This window comes from Garra rufa, unplaced genomic scaffold (genome assembly GCF_049309525.1).
Source record: "Garra rufa unplaced genomic scaffold, GarRuf1.0 hap1_unplaced_002, whole genome shotgun sequence".
NCBI lineage: Eukaryota > Metazoa > Chordata > Actinopteri > Cypriniformes > Cyprinidae > Garra > Garra rufa.
In genome coordinates this window covers 473,931-487,509 of record NW_027394277.1, presented here as the reverse complement: position 1 = coordinate 487,509, position 13,579 = coordinate 473,931, and the positions used below count along the sequence as shown (strand labels likewise).

The window sequence follows — 13,579 nt, the reverse complement described above, 5'->3', positions numbered from 1 at the left end:
TGAAGACTTATCAGCCATCTTTGTGGAGGACTTCGGAATTGCGTGCAGAACTGGACAGATCGTGTGTTTCATCACTGGACGTGGATCGTCTGATTTCATATCAAGTTCAAGATGGATCGTTAGGGGACGCTGAGTATTCGTGGTGTAAGGAACGTAATGTTGTTTCACTGTCAACTGGATGAACGTAAGTGACTTCATTTTCGTCTTGGATTACTTTAAATTGATCATCTGATTAATGTGCACCAACGTCCTGGGCCCCAACGATACGATCGATCGTACATTTGAACTGTTTGACTGACTCGCATACATTTGAACTGTTTGACTGACGTACATTTAACGGATCGTAAGATATGTAACGTGCATACAGTACTGAAAGACAATGTGTGTGGTTTGAACTGCGGTGTTTTCTCAAGTGTATAACGAATCTTGAAAGAGATATTGTTTTTTTATTATTATGGGGTTCTATAAGAAACAAAGTGTTTTAGTGGAATCGAGTTCTACATTGAGTTACAGTGTTCCAAAATAGAAATATAGCTAAGGTTGAAGAGGAGAGCGTAATAATTGGGAAAGAACAAGAATCGTTCTGAGACTACAAAAGAGATTTATATATTTTATTTAAAAGAAGCAATTCGAATAACATCAGGGAGAGTTGTTTGTCTGCTTTCCTTAAAGAGAACGTTGTTATTGGTTTCTTGATTTACTGGTACTACTTAATACATTCATGTAAAGAAAAATAAATCCATCTTTGTTACTTTTCTCTTTAACATTTGTATTGTTATATTTCCTTGAGTCTGGCAAATTAATTAATTTACTAAGTTCCAGAATTCTTGTGATTAGCAAGAAATTTAATTATTTAATTTATCTGTAGTAAAGGGATTGAGTAAAATTTGTACAAGAGGAAAAAATCCCTTACATTTCATTTGTTGTAAATAAAGAAAGAAAAGAAACACTCTACCGGCCTAATTCACTATCTAATTGCCGGGAATCCAGGACTCTTGTTAGAGAAATAAGTAAATTAACCCCTAGGGTTAAGAAAAGGGTTACATTTTTGGAGGCACCGCTGGGATACTGTGTTTTTCTATTTCCCTGTTTTACCAGTTTATTTCTCTTTTTCAGTTAGCAGTAGAAGGTAACCAGAATCAGTTTTAATTTTGTCTGTTTATTTTTTCTAGCAACCTGCCTTTAGTTTCAAAATATGGATCTCTCTCAGACTGTTCAGTGGAGTAGAGAGGAGAACATTAGCTCCTCACGTGCCATTGTGTTAAGCAATGTTCCTTTGGACGCTAGTAATGACACTATTGAGAAAGTATTAAACACAGTGAAGGTCTTTGGTCGTACTAAAATTTGTGGTCGCCGTGGTGACGTTACTGGCAAACAACTGTTTGTTTTAGTGGAGACTAGTACTGACCTTGATCCAAGTACTTTACCTCCTGAAATAGGTATTGAGCGGGAAGCTGGGCCCTGGCATGTTCACTTTGTGGGTGGTCTATCAGCCGATGACCCAGCTGCTGGCAGTGACCCCTTTCAGATTAAGTTGTTAGCCTTATTGCAGCAGGAGGGTAAGTCTATGGATGAAGTAAAGGCCATAGTAATGGGAGATCAGTCTCCTAAATCTGATATCAGTGTGGATCTAGTTAATGCAATAGGTAAATTAGTAGACAGATGTAATCAAACATCTACTGATGGACCTAGTTACCGAAAACTGAGGTTGTTCTCAGGCCTGAAGCCCGTTCCTCCAGGTGAGGAGGAATATGAAGTCTGGATGGAGCAGGCTGCACAAATGATCAGTGAATGGCAATGCACAGAGGCTGCCAAGAAACAACGCCTTGTTGAGAGTTTGCGGGGTCCTGCTGCTGATATTGTCAGGTTTTTGAAAGTGAGTAGCCCATCTGCAACTGCAAATGAGTACTTAGCTGCCCTTGAGACTGCATATGGAACTACGGAGAGTGGCCCTGACCTTATGGCTAGATTTCGTCACACTTATCAGGAAAATGGAGAGAAACTTTCAGCTTTCTTGTACCGCCTAGACAAACTTCTCCACAGAGCCTTGTTGAAGGGTGGGATTAATGCAGCCGGCATAAATGGAGCCAGAATGGAGCAGCTAATTAAGGGAGCACTTACCAATGATATGGTTGCGTTGCGAATCAGAATGACTCACACTTTGCAGAGTCCTCCATCTTTTTCACAGTTGATGAAGGAAATACGTGAGGAAGAACACTGGGTAGCTGCAAGAGAAAATGTTAAAGCTTCAGTCGCCACTGTCGTCTCTCCCCAGGCATCTGTGCCGTCTGAATTACAAAACCTAAAGAAGGAGGTTAAAGAGCTATCTACCCAGGTGAGTCAACTGTTGAACGTGGCTACTGTGACTTGTGCTTCTGATTTTGCTCCTCAGAAACCATCCAGTAAAAACCCTGGGAGTGTGAACCGAGACAACCCCCAAAAAGCTAAATCCACCCAGCCACCAGTGCCCGGGATCTTTTGCTACAAATGTGGTGAAGATGGACATAAGAAGTGGGAATGCAAAGCACCAGAGGACCTCAGGAAAGTTAATCAGAAGCTGATAAAGATGCATCGCTTGCAGGGAAACTGGGCAGGAGCTCAGTGAAGGAACGGCACGGGGCTCCTGAGACAACACGTTCCACTTGTGGTTCATTCATGCTTGATGCTGGTAAGCCAAAACTTCCTGAGGGGTTAGTAGGACCTGTCTCTGAAGTGCCAGTCCAGATAGAAGGTATCTACGCTAAAGCTCTTCTTGACAGCGGTTCGCAGGTTACTTTATTATACCGCAGTTTTTATGACACTTATCTGAAACACTTAGACCTTCAGCCTGTGGAAAACCTTGAGATTTGGGGTTTAAGCTCACATAAATACCCTTATGATGGATACCTGCCCCTCAGACTTGAGTTCACGGAAAGTGTAGCTGGAGTGCATCAAGTGATTGACACGCTTGCCATTGTATGCCCAGACCCTGTGAAACGGGAAGGAATAGCCATTTTGCTCGGGACAAACACTAGCTTAGTGAAGAAGCTGCTTGAGTCTTGCCGTCAACAAGCTGGTGAGAAATTTTTGAATGTGCTAACCATACATCCCGTAATCAGAGAAGCCTACGAGTCTATTCAACAGACGGATGTTTCACAGGATGACCCAGACAAGCATGGAACAGTTTGGTTCGTGAAGCATAACCCTGTTGTTCTGAAACCAAATCAAGTTTTGCAGCTTCCTGGTCTGCTTAAGTTTCCTGGTCAGATGACTGAATCTCTAGTGTTAGTAGACAGAGCAGCAGTTGGTGATACACACTCTGATGATCTAGAGGTGAGGCCTGAACTTCATTCAGCATCCGTTGTGTCCAGTCAGCGAGTCACAGTGACCGCCAGGAACATGTCTACAAAAGAAGTATGGGTGAAGCGAGGAACTCCTCTTGCCCATGTTTTTCCAGTATCCTTAGTGCCACAACTTCCTGCTAAACATCCACCTGAACAAAATACTTTGACACTTGCATCTTTTGATTTTGGAGATTCTCCAATGCCAGAGGAAGCAAAACAGAGCTTGTGTGAGAAAATGATGCAGAGAAAGGAAGTGTTTTCTCTACACGAGTGGGATGTGGGATGTTCAAAAAGCACCACTCATGAGATAAGGTTGCATGATTCACGCCCTTTCAGAGAAAGATCCCGCCGTCTTGCCCCTGCTGACTTGGAAGACGTGCGACTGCACCTCAGAGAATTGCAGAGTAGTGGCATTATATCAGAGTCCCGCAGCCCCTACGCTTCGCCCATTGTCGTGGTTCGCAAAAAGTCCGGGAAGGTTAGAATGTGTGTGGACTATCGGACGCTCAACCAAAGGACTACACCAGACCAGTATACTGTGCCCCGCATTGAGGATGCCCTCCATAGTCTTTCCGGAAGTAGATGGTTCAGTGTTCTCGACTTGAGGAGCGGATACTATCAAATACCCATGAGTGACGCCGACAAGGAGAAGACTGCATTCATCTGCCCGGTGGGGTTCTATGAATTTGAGCGTATGCCCCAGGGCATCTGTGGAGCACCCGCCACTTTCCAAAGAGTCATGGAACGGACTGTCGGGGATATGAACTTTTTGGAAGTGCTAGTATACTTGGATGATCTAATCATCTTTGGACAAACCATTGACGAGCACGAAGAGCGCCTCTTGAAAGTACTCGACAGGCTGAGAGAGGAGGGCCTAAAGATCTCCCTTGACAAGTGCCAATTTGGCAGGAGTTCTGTGAACTACGTAGGGCACATTGTGTCACAGGATGGAATATCCACTGATCCTTCCAAGATCGAGGCTGTTGTATCCTGGCCTCAGCCCCAGACGGTGACAGAGCTCAGATCTTTTCTAGGGTTTTGTGGCTATTATAGGCGTTTTGTAAAGGATTTTTCAAAGTTGTGTCGACCTCTCAATGAACTGCTGCAGGGGTATCCATCTTCTGCCAGTACTGCGAAGAAGAGAAACAAAAATTCACCTGTGAGTAACACCAAACCCTGTTACAAGTCCTCTGAACCGTTTGGATCCCGATGGACTTCTCAGTGTGATACAGCCTTCCAAACCCTGAAAAAGTGTCTAACTCAAGCTCCAGTGCTAGCCTTTGCGGATGCACAAAAGTCATATGTTTTGCACGTGGATGCGAGCATGGATGGACTTGGAGGAGTTCTGTATCAGGAACATGAGGAAGGATTACGCCCAGTCGCTTTTATCAGTCGCAGCCTTTCCCCTTCAGAGAGAAACTACCCAGCCCACAAACTGGAATTTTTAGCTCTGAAGTGGGCTGTTGTGGATAGACTGCACGACTATTTGTATGGTGTTCCATTTGAGGTTAGAACTGACAATAATCCTTTAACCTATATAATGAAGTCAGCGAAACTTGATGCGACAGGTCACCGTTGGCTGTCTGCTTTGACGACTTATACTTTTAGTTTGAAATACAGACCTGGCCGAACAAATGTCGATGCAGATGCATTATCTAGGCGTCCACATTCTCACCCAAGTGCTGATGATGAGTGGCAGGAAATTCCAGCTGCGGGCGTAAGGGCTCTTTGTCGCACTTTGTCTGCAGAGGGGAGAGCAGGGAATGTCTCTTACTCATGTGTGGTGCAACAGGCTGGGGCACATATGTCTGCTGTTCCTAAAGCTTTCTCTCATACTACTGAAGTGGCTGCAGAGCATTTACCCGTGCTTAGTCCAAGTGAGCTGCAAACGGCTCAGAGAAATGATTCGTTCCTCGGAGAAGTGTGGAAGGCTGTTTGTGATCAGAAACCTTTCAGTAACATCCAGAGCAGTCACCCAAAGATGAAGATTCTGAAACGAGAGTGGGGAAGATTGTCAGTAGATAATGGATTGCTTTACAGAACTGTTCGGCAGAGTGATCACAGGGTGAAACGACAGCTTGTACTGCCAAAACAATTCCACAGCACGGTGTTAAAGTCTTTGCATGACGAGATTGGACATCTAGGTTTCGAAAAGTCCTATGGCCTAGTTCGTGACCGATTTTACTGGCCACACATGAAGCGTGATGTCGAGGCTTACTGTAAGACATGTGAGCGCTGTATCAAAAGGAAAACATTGCCTCATAGGGCTGCTCCATTGTCTCACATGCAGAGTTCAGGACCCATGGACCTTGTGTGTATTGATTTTCTTTCCATCGAAGCCGATTCTCGTAATGTGTGTAATGTATTGGTGGTTACTGACCATTACACCCGTTACGCTCAAGCTTTTCCCACAAGGGACCAAAAAGCTTCTACAGTGGCAAAGACTTTGTGGGAAAAATATTTCATACATTATGGTCTTCCTACTCGAATACACTCAGACCAAGGCAGGGACTTTGAGAGCCAGTTAGTGTCTGACATGCTGACTATGCTAGGAGTGAAGAAGTCTAGAACCTCACCTTATCATCCGCAAGGAGATCCCCAGCCTGAAAGATTTAACCCTCTGGGGTTCTTCCCCGACCAGTCACACTCAGGGCCCTGAAAATCATTATTTCCTTTTTTTCAGTAAAATCAATCAAATGTATTTTTGTTCAATAATATTTTTTCTTTTTTTCTGTCGTGTTTTGACAGAATTTTATGATAATAATTAATATTTATGCTACAATTATGATCTATTTTTTGCCATTGAATATAATAGAATTTTTTTTAATATATATAATTTTTATTCTTTTTTAATTAATGCTGTATTTTAGTTTAAAGTAGATACCTGGCCTATAGAAAATAATTTTTTGAAGTCGGATTTGTGCCATCTGGTGGCGTAGTGAGCATAATTACCAGGCAATATCCTATTTTAACCACTAGATGGATGTAATGCTCTCTATAGAAGGATTTGTGAATTCTAGTTGTTTTTGCACATATTTGCCAATGCCTTTTCAGGTTGTGGATTTTATTATATAAAATTAGATTATCAAAGACTATTTTTTTATTATTTACCAAGTTTTTTGTTTGTTTGATTGGTTTAACTGGTAATTTGAAGTGCCAGTTTTACTTTATAATACAGTCAAACCAGAACATTGCATTAGAAAGAGAAACAATGGAAAGCATTTTGTTACCCATTGTTTTAATTCTAACTGAATAAAAATGCTGTTCTTTCAGTCATACCATTTTTTTTTATTTTGTAACCTTTTTATAATGAACATTTTGATTTAAATAATTTTTTGTAAAATTCAATAAACAATAACTCTTATTTAGCACAGGAATTATGAACAGCAACAGCATGGGCAACAAAATAACAGCAAAAGTATAATTATCAAACATTAAATGGAAAATAGAGAAATAAAAATATTTTAAATATCATCCTAACCCTATTTACATTTTATGTGCATTCTTTTTTTACATATTCAATGAACAGTAACTCTTATTCAAAAGGCAACAGCAATTATGAACATAAATCTAAAATAACAGAAAAGTATAACAATTGTCAAATAGTAAATAAAAAAATAGAGGAAAAAAAAGTTTTTTTTAAATATCATTCTAACTATAATTACATATTATTTACATACTAATTGTGATTACAGATCAGGTTGTGACAAATCACAACAGAGTGTCTCCATATAGCACTTTGAGCAAATGATGCTTGTTTTGAAATCTTTTTTCCGTGTGTGTGTGTGTGTGTGTGTGTGTGTGTGTGTGTGTGTGTGTGTGTGTGTGTGTGTGTGTGACATGGTGTGTGACTTTTGGATTTTGGATCCAATGTCTCCCTTTTATTTGATTCATAGTCTCACATTCCTCTGTTACAGTCTCACCAATCTCATATTTCCCTGTGTGTGTGTGTGTGTGTGTGTGTGTGTGTGTGTGTGTGTGTGTGTGTGTGTGTGTGTCTGTGTGTCTATTTTGGAACTCTGATGGCTTACAGTCTCATGCTTTCTTTGCTTTGTGCTTTATTTCTTACATTGATTGCCTCTATTTCACACATTTCCCAAAATTAGCTTTTGAAATGACACACATTCATTTGTGTGTGCGTGTGTTTTTGTGTGTATAAGTGTGTGTGTGTGTGAGTGTATTGTAGTGTTTTGCACTCTTGATGTTTTAGAGAGTCACCCCTTCACAGTTGTGTGCTTTTTTTCTGGATTGTGGCTGATTTGTAGATTGTATGCACAAAAAAACTCTGTATTTTCATATTTTTGCCAATTTCCCATTCATTTCCTATGGCCGGTCATTTTGACCCGAAGACCCCGAGTGTGACTATTTTTTTTACGACCACTTAGACTTTTCCAATCCTGTCCCCAATTTTTTTGTGTGTTCATATACCAAGTACCATAAAAGTCACCAGGTTTCATACCATTCCGATGAAGCTACGATTTTTAAAAATTTTTTATTTAAAAAATTCCGGTCAAAAGTGACCGAAGAACCCCAGAGGGTTAACAGGACCTTGTTGAATATGCTGGGCACCCTTGAGCCTAGTCAGAAAAGTAAATGGAGTCAGCACATAGCGCATCTAGTACATGCATATAACTGTACTTCCAACGAGGCTACTGGTTTCTCACCTTATTTTTTGATGTTCGGCAGAGAGGCTAGATTGCCTGTCGATATTTGTTTTGGTGTCTCTGCTGATAATACATCATCTGTGTCGTACTCGAAGTATGTGTCCAAGATGAAGCAGGAATTACAGGCAGCTTATCAGCTAGCTCAGGCTACCTCTGAGAAGATGAATCAGAGTAATAAAGCAAGGTATGATCAGAAGGTCCGCTACCATAGTCTGAATGTTGGTGATAGAGTTCTGATTCGAAACCTTGGCCTCAAAGGAAAACAAAAGCTTGCAGATAGGTGGAGTGCAAATCCCTATGTAGTGGAGAGTCAATTGTCTGGTATTCCAGTGTATCGTTTGAAGCCTGCTGATGGTAATGGACCAGCTAAAGTCATGCATCGAAATCATCTCTTGCCTTTAGGACAGGAAGTCAGGTTAAGTCCTCAGGTAGATCTTAGTCCTACTCCCTCACCTAGAGCTTTGAGGCGTAGGAGAATGAAAGAGAAGCGTAAAACTACTCAGTCAGAAAACTCACCTCTTGTAGTTGATGCCTTCCCACAAGAATGTAGTTCTTCAGATTCAGAATCTGAGTTTGGGTTTTATGCTGAGGATGTGGCAAACATTCCTTCTCGAGTGACAGAGGAGATACCAAGTGAAACTGCTGTACAAGCTATAGAAGGCTCAGAGTCTGGTGACGCTCACAGTGTTTCAGAAATACCAGTAATTCCATGTAGGAGTGAAATTTCTGATGGTCAGCTTGAAGCTGAAGATAGAAATACTGTAGTTGATGGTATCATGACTGAAGCTCACGAGAGTACCTTACAGACTACTACTCCTACTGATACTGAAACTCAGCCAGAGATTGTACCTCCTGAAGTACGTAGATCAAGTAGGGAGAGGAGGCCTAATACCAGATTTACCTATGATAAGCTGGGTGTGCCATACATACAGTCTGTATCCTCTCGACACTGTGGTGTTAATGTAGCAGCAACTAAAGTGAGAGTTGCTGGGGGTTACAAGAGTTCACATGCTTGGTGGTGTAATCCAAATGCCTTGTGTAAAATATGTAACAACCAACCTGTACTTCTGCCTTATAACCAGATGGTTACCATTTAATCAGTGCGTAGTCATTTAGTAACCAGCATGGGGACATACTGGATTTTTGGTGGGGGGAGTGTGTAGGGACTCCTAAATTATACCTGTGTTTAATATGCTCTGTGTCAGAAATAATACAAAGTATTATAATGTATTTTCTATTATTGTATTTTTTCTTTATTTTGAAAGTTGATGCAACAATTATGTGATTTGCTTATATCCAATGAAAAGCATGTTTAATACAGGTGTATAATTACAAGCCAGTGACTGTTGAGCTTGAGGTTGCGTCATAACGTGAGTCACGTAATGAGGAAGAAGTATCGCACATGGAAAAAGAGTGTGCTGCCAGTGAGATCGGCTGTCTCTATTGAGAAAAGTGTATCATCATCCATTTGGAGACTACTATATTCATTGTAATATACGGCCCAAAGCATAGAGTGACGACGCTTGTTTATGTTATTTTCTTACGTGCAACTCATCTTTGTTTTCCGTGCTCCTGTGAGTCAATTAGTTATGCTGTGTGTGATAATAGCCTAGCGGCTATAGAGACGATTGCAGTCACGAACAGTAACTGTGTTTGAAGACTTATCAGCCATCTTTGTGGAGGACTTCGGAATTGCGTGCAGAACTGGACAGATCGTGTGTTTCATCACTGGACGTGGATCGTCTGATTTCATATCAAGTTCAAGATGGATCGTTAGGGGACGCTGAGTATTCGTGGTGTAAGGAACGTAATGTTGTTTCACTGTCAACTGGATGAACGTAAGTGACTTCATTTTCGTCTTGGATTACTTTAAATTGATCATCTGATTAATGTGCACCAACGTCCTGGGCCCCAACGATACGATCGATCGTACATTTGAACTGTTTGACTGACTCGCATACATTTGAACTGTTTGACTGACGTACATTTAACGGATCGTAAGATATGTAACGTGCATACAGTACTGAAAGACAATGTGTGTGGTTTGAACTGCGGTGTTTTCTCAAGTGTATAACGAATCTTGAAAGAGATATTGTTTTTTTATTATTATGGGGTTCTATAAGAAACAAAGTGTTTTAGTGGAATCGAGTTCTACATTGAGTTACAGTGTTCCAAAATAGAAATATAGCTAAGGTTGAAGAGGAGAGCGTAATAATTGGGAAAGAACAAGAATCGTTCTGAGACTACAAAAGAGATTTATATATTTTATTTAAAAGAAGCAATTCGAATAACATCAGGGAGAGTTGTTTGTCTGCTTTCCTTAAAGAGAACGTTGTTATTGGTTTCTTGATTTACTGGTACTACTTAATACATTCATGTAAAGAAAAATAAATCCATCTTTGTTACTTTTCTCTTTAACATTTGTATTGTTATATTTCCTTGAGTCTGGCAAATTAATTAATTTACTAAGTTCCAGAATTCTTGTGATTAGCAAGAAATTTAATTATTTAATTTATCTGTAGTAAAGGGATTGAGTAAAATTTGTACAAGAGGAAAAAATCCCTTACATTTCATTTGTTGTAAATAAAGAAAGAAAAGAAACACTCTACCGGCCTAATTCACTATCTAATTGCCGGGAATCCAGGACTCTTGTTAGAGAAATAAGTAAATTAACCCCTAGGGTTAAGAAAAGGGTTACACATGCACAGACTGCAAATTTAAAGTTGGACCGAGATTCAGCTTGCATTGCCTGAACCAACTTTGTTCTGCGCTGAAACGCTGTTTTCTGACATTACAGGGTCAAACTTCAAAAATGATGCAAAACACTTCTAACACCTTCAGATATGTTTCTCTGTGTTGCAAAATAGGTTTTATTTATGCACAGACTGCAATTTTAAAGTTTGACCGAGATTCAGCTTGCATTGCTTGAACCAAGTTTGTTCTGCACTGAAACGCTGTTTTCTGACATTTCAGGGTCAAACTTCAAAAATCATGCAAAACACTTCTAACACCTTCAGATATGTTTCTCTGTGTTGCAAAATAGGTTTTATTCATGCACAGACTGCAAATTTAAAGTTGGACCGAGATTCAGCTTGCATTGCCTGAACCAACTTTGTTCTGCGCTGAAACGCTGTTTTCTGACATTACAGGGTCAAACTTCAAAAATCATGCAAAACACTTCTAACACCTTCAGATATGTTTCTCTGTGTTGCAAAATAGGTTTTATTCATGCACAGACTGCAAATTTAAAGTTGGACCGAGATTCAGCTTGCATTGCCTGAACCAACTTTGTTCTGCGCTGAAACGCTGTTCCCTTTCGATACTTTCACTCGTACTGCGTCTGTAAAGACGCTTATGGGAAAAGCTCCTTTTCTCCTGAGACTGAAGCATTTCAATAACGCAGTGTAACTGCACGGCCATTGGTTCGTGCAGTGTTAAAGAAACGAACCAATGGCTCGGCAGCGGAGATGCACAAACCTATGGCGATGATTCGCGCCCGATCGCGCCAAAAGGGGCGGAGCATCTGGCTATATAAGCGAGCATTTCGCCATAGGGAACTCAGATCCTTCTTCTTCAGCGACGACTTCTGATCTTCGCAGAGACTGACTACGCAGACTTCGCTCAAGCAAGCCTCTTCTTCGCCGTTGACGAGCCTCGCAGCGGATCTTCACTGCTCGGCGGATTGACGCTCCGGAGCTGATTCCCTGCTGCTATCCGGCGAACATCTAAAAGAGCAAATTAAGAGCAAATTTCTACGGCGTTGTTTCAAATGCCACGGCGTTTTTGTCGCTCGTGCAGAGCCCCTCTGCACGCCGCTGACACTCACGCTGAGTGCGTCTCGTGCCTGGGTCACGCCCACGCTGAGGCTGCGCTCAATGAGACGGAATGTTCCCACTGCGGGAATATGAGTCTCACTTCCCTCCGCTCGCGGCTAGCTTTCTTTTCAGAGAGCGACGCCGCTTCTCGCGCCCTCCCGCTTACTTCCTCGCAAGAGCCTGCTAGGAAGAAGCAGCGGGGCAAGAGATCTAAGAGCGTGGTGACAGGCGAGCTCACGCCGGCTCAGACCCCGCGTGCCTCGCCTTCACCACATGGAGAGGAATCGCCAGTTCTCTTCCTGCATCCTGACCAGCGTCCCTCTGCGGCTGCGAGCGATCTGGTCTCCTTCGGAGGAAGTGAATGCGAGGATGACAGCATGTCATTGGCCGCATCTGACGCAGAGGAGTTGTCGGGCTCTTCCCATGACCCCGCCCCCTTGCCGTCTGCGCAACCCAGCGCCGCCAGCGCCGGTATGGACGCCGAACTGTTCCGCGTCCTATCTAAAGCTGTTGAGGAGCTGGATCTTCAATGGTCTCCTCCCGAGGAGCCCTCTAGGAGCCGGTTGGACGAATGGTTTCTGCCGGGGCGCCGCCAGGCCCCTCGTCAGCGAGCTTCACCATTCTTCCCCGAAGTCCACGACGAAATCTCTAAGTCCTGGCGTGCTCCATACTCCGCCCGCCTTCATACTTCCTCTTCTGCTGCCCTCACCACGGTCGATGGCGCTGAGGAAAAGGGCTACGAGAAGCTGCCCCCGCTGGACGAGTCAGTTGCTGCGCACCTTTGCCCGCCCACCGCTATCGGTTGGAAGGCGAGGGCGTCACACCCGTCTAAGCCTTGCAGAACGACCTCTACCCTCGCTGGACGAGCGTATTCGTCTGCTGGACAGGCAGCTTCAGCGCTTCACTCTATGGCGGTACTCCAGGTGTACCAAGCAAAGCTCCTCCGCGGTCTGGACGAGTTGAACCTGGACGATTCCCCGCTCAGAGAGATACGTAGCGCTACGGATTTGGCGTTACGCGCCACGAAGATGACGGCTCAGGCGATCGGGCGATCGATGGCCAGTTTAGTGGTGCTGGAGCGCCACTTGTGGCTTAACTTGACGGAGATCAAGGACGCGGATAAGGTCGCCTTCCTTGACTCCCCCATCTCGCCGACCGGCCTGTTCGGCCCAGCTGTCGAGGGTTTCGCGGAGCGCTTCACCGCGGCGCAGAAATCGTCCCAAGCCATGCGACATTTCCTGCCCAAACGCTCGAGCTCTGCAACGGCTCCTAGTCGCCCCAAGCCGGCGCCGACTCAGCAGCCTGCGAAAGCCACGCCCCCAGCTGCGCAACCAGCGCCTCAGACGGAGCTCCGTCCTCGGTCACGCCCAGCCAAGCGCTTTCCCTTCCCTAAGCGTCAGGGACCTCGGCCAAGAGTGGTGCTGGACCAGGCGCCGCCAGCGTCTTCCTGATCTCAACAGCAGGAAGAGGGAGGGGCCAAGTCTCGCAGCAGCCGGACCAGCCCCCAAAGTGCCTCTTTTAAGCCCTTCTACACTCCGTTCTGTTCCGGGTGTAAGGGAACTTATGTTTGTAAAAAATGTAGCTGTAACTCACGGGCCCTTTATATCAGCGCCCTTACAGCAAACCGCTGTGATAGCGGGAAAAATAAAAAACAAACATTTTCAAGAAAAGAGCAAATTTCCTCTTCCAATGCTTTCAGACAGCATACAGCTGTGCGAACCATTGCAGCCCCTAGCGACACGATCCGCGGCATGGCAAGCCATCCCCGGAGTGTCAA

At 43.5% G+C, this 13,579-nt stretch overlaps 1 protein-coding gene across 1 annotated transcript; it reads left to right on the top strand.

Moving 5' to 3' along the window:
• Positions 1-1,195: 1,195 nt before the first annotated feature.
• Positions 1,196-2,605, top strand: LOC141305335 (paraneoplastic antigen Ma1 homolog). The gene has a single exon (XM_073832452.1). The coding sequence runs from the start codon at positions 1,196-1,198 to the stop codon at positions 2,603-2,605; it is 1,410 nt and encodes a 469-aa protein (XP_073688553.1).
• The last annotated feature ends 10,974 nt before the right edge of the window (positions 2,606-13,579 follow it).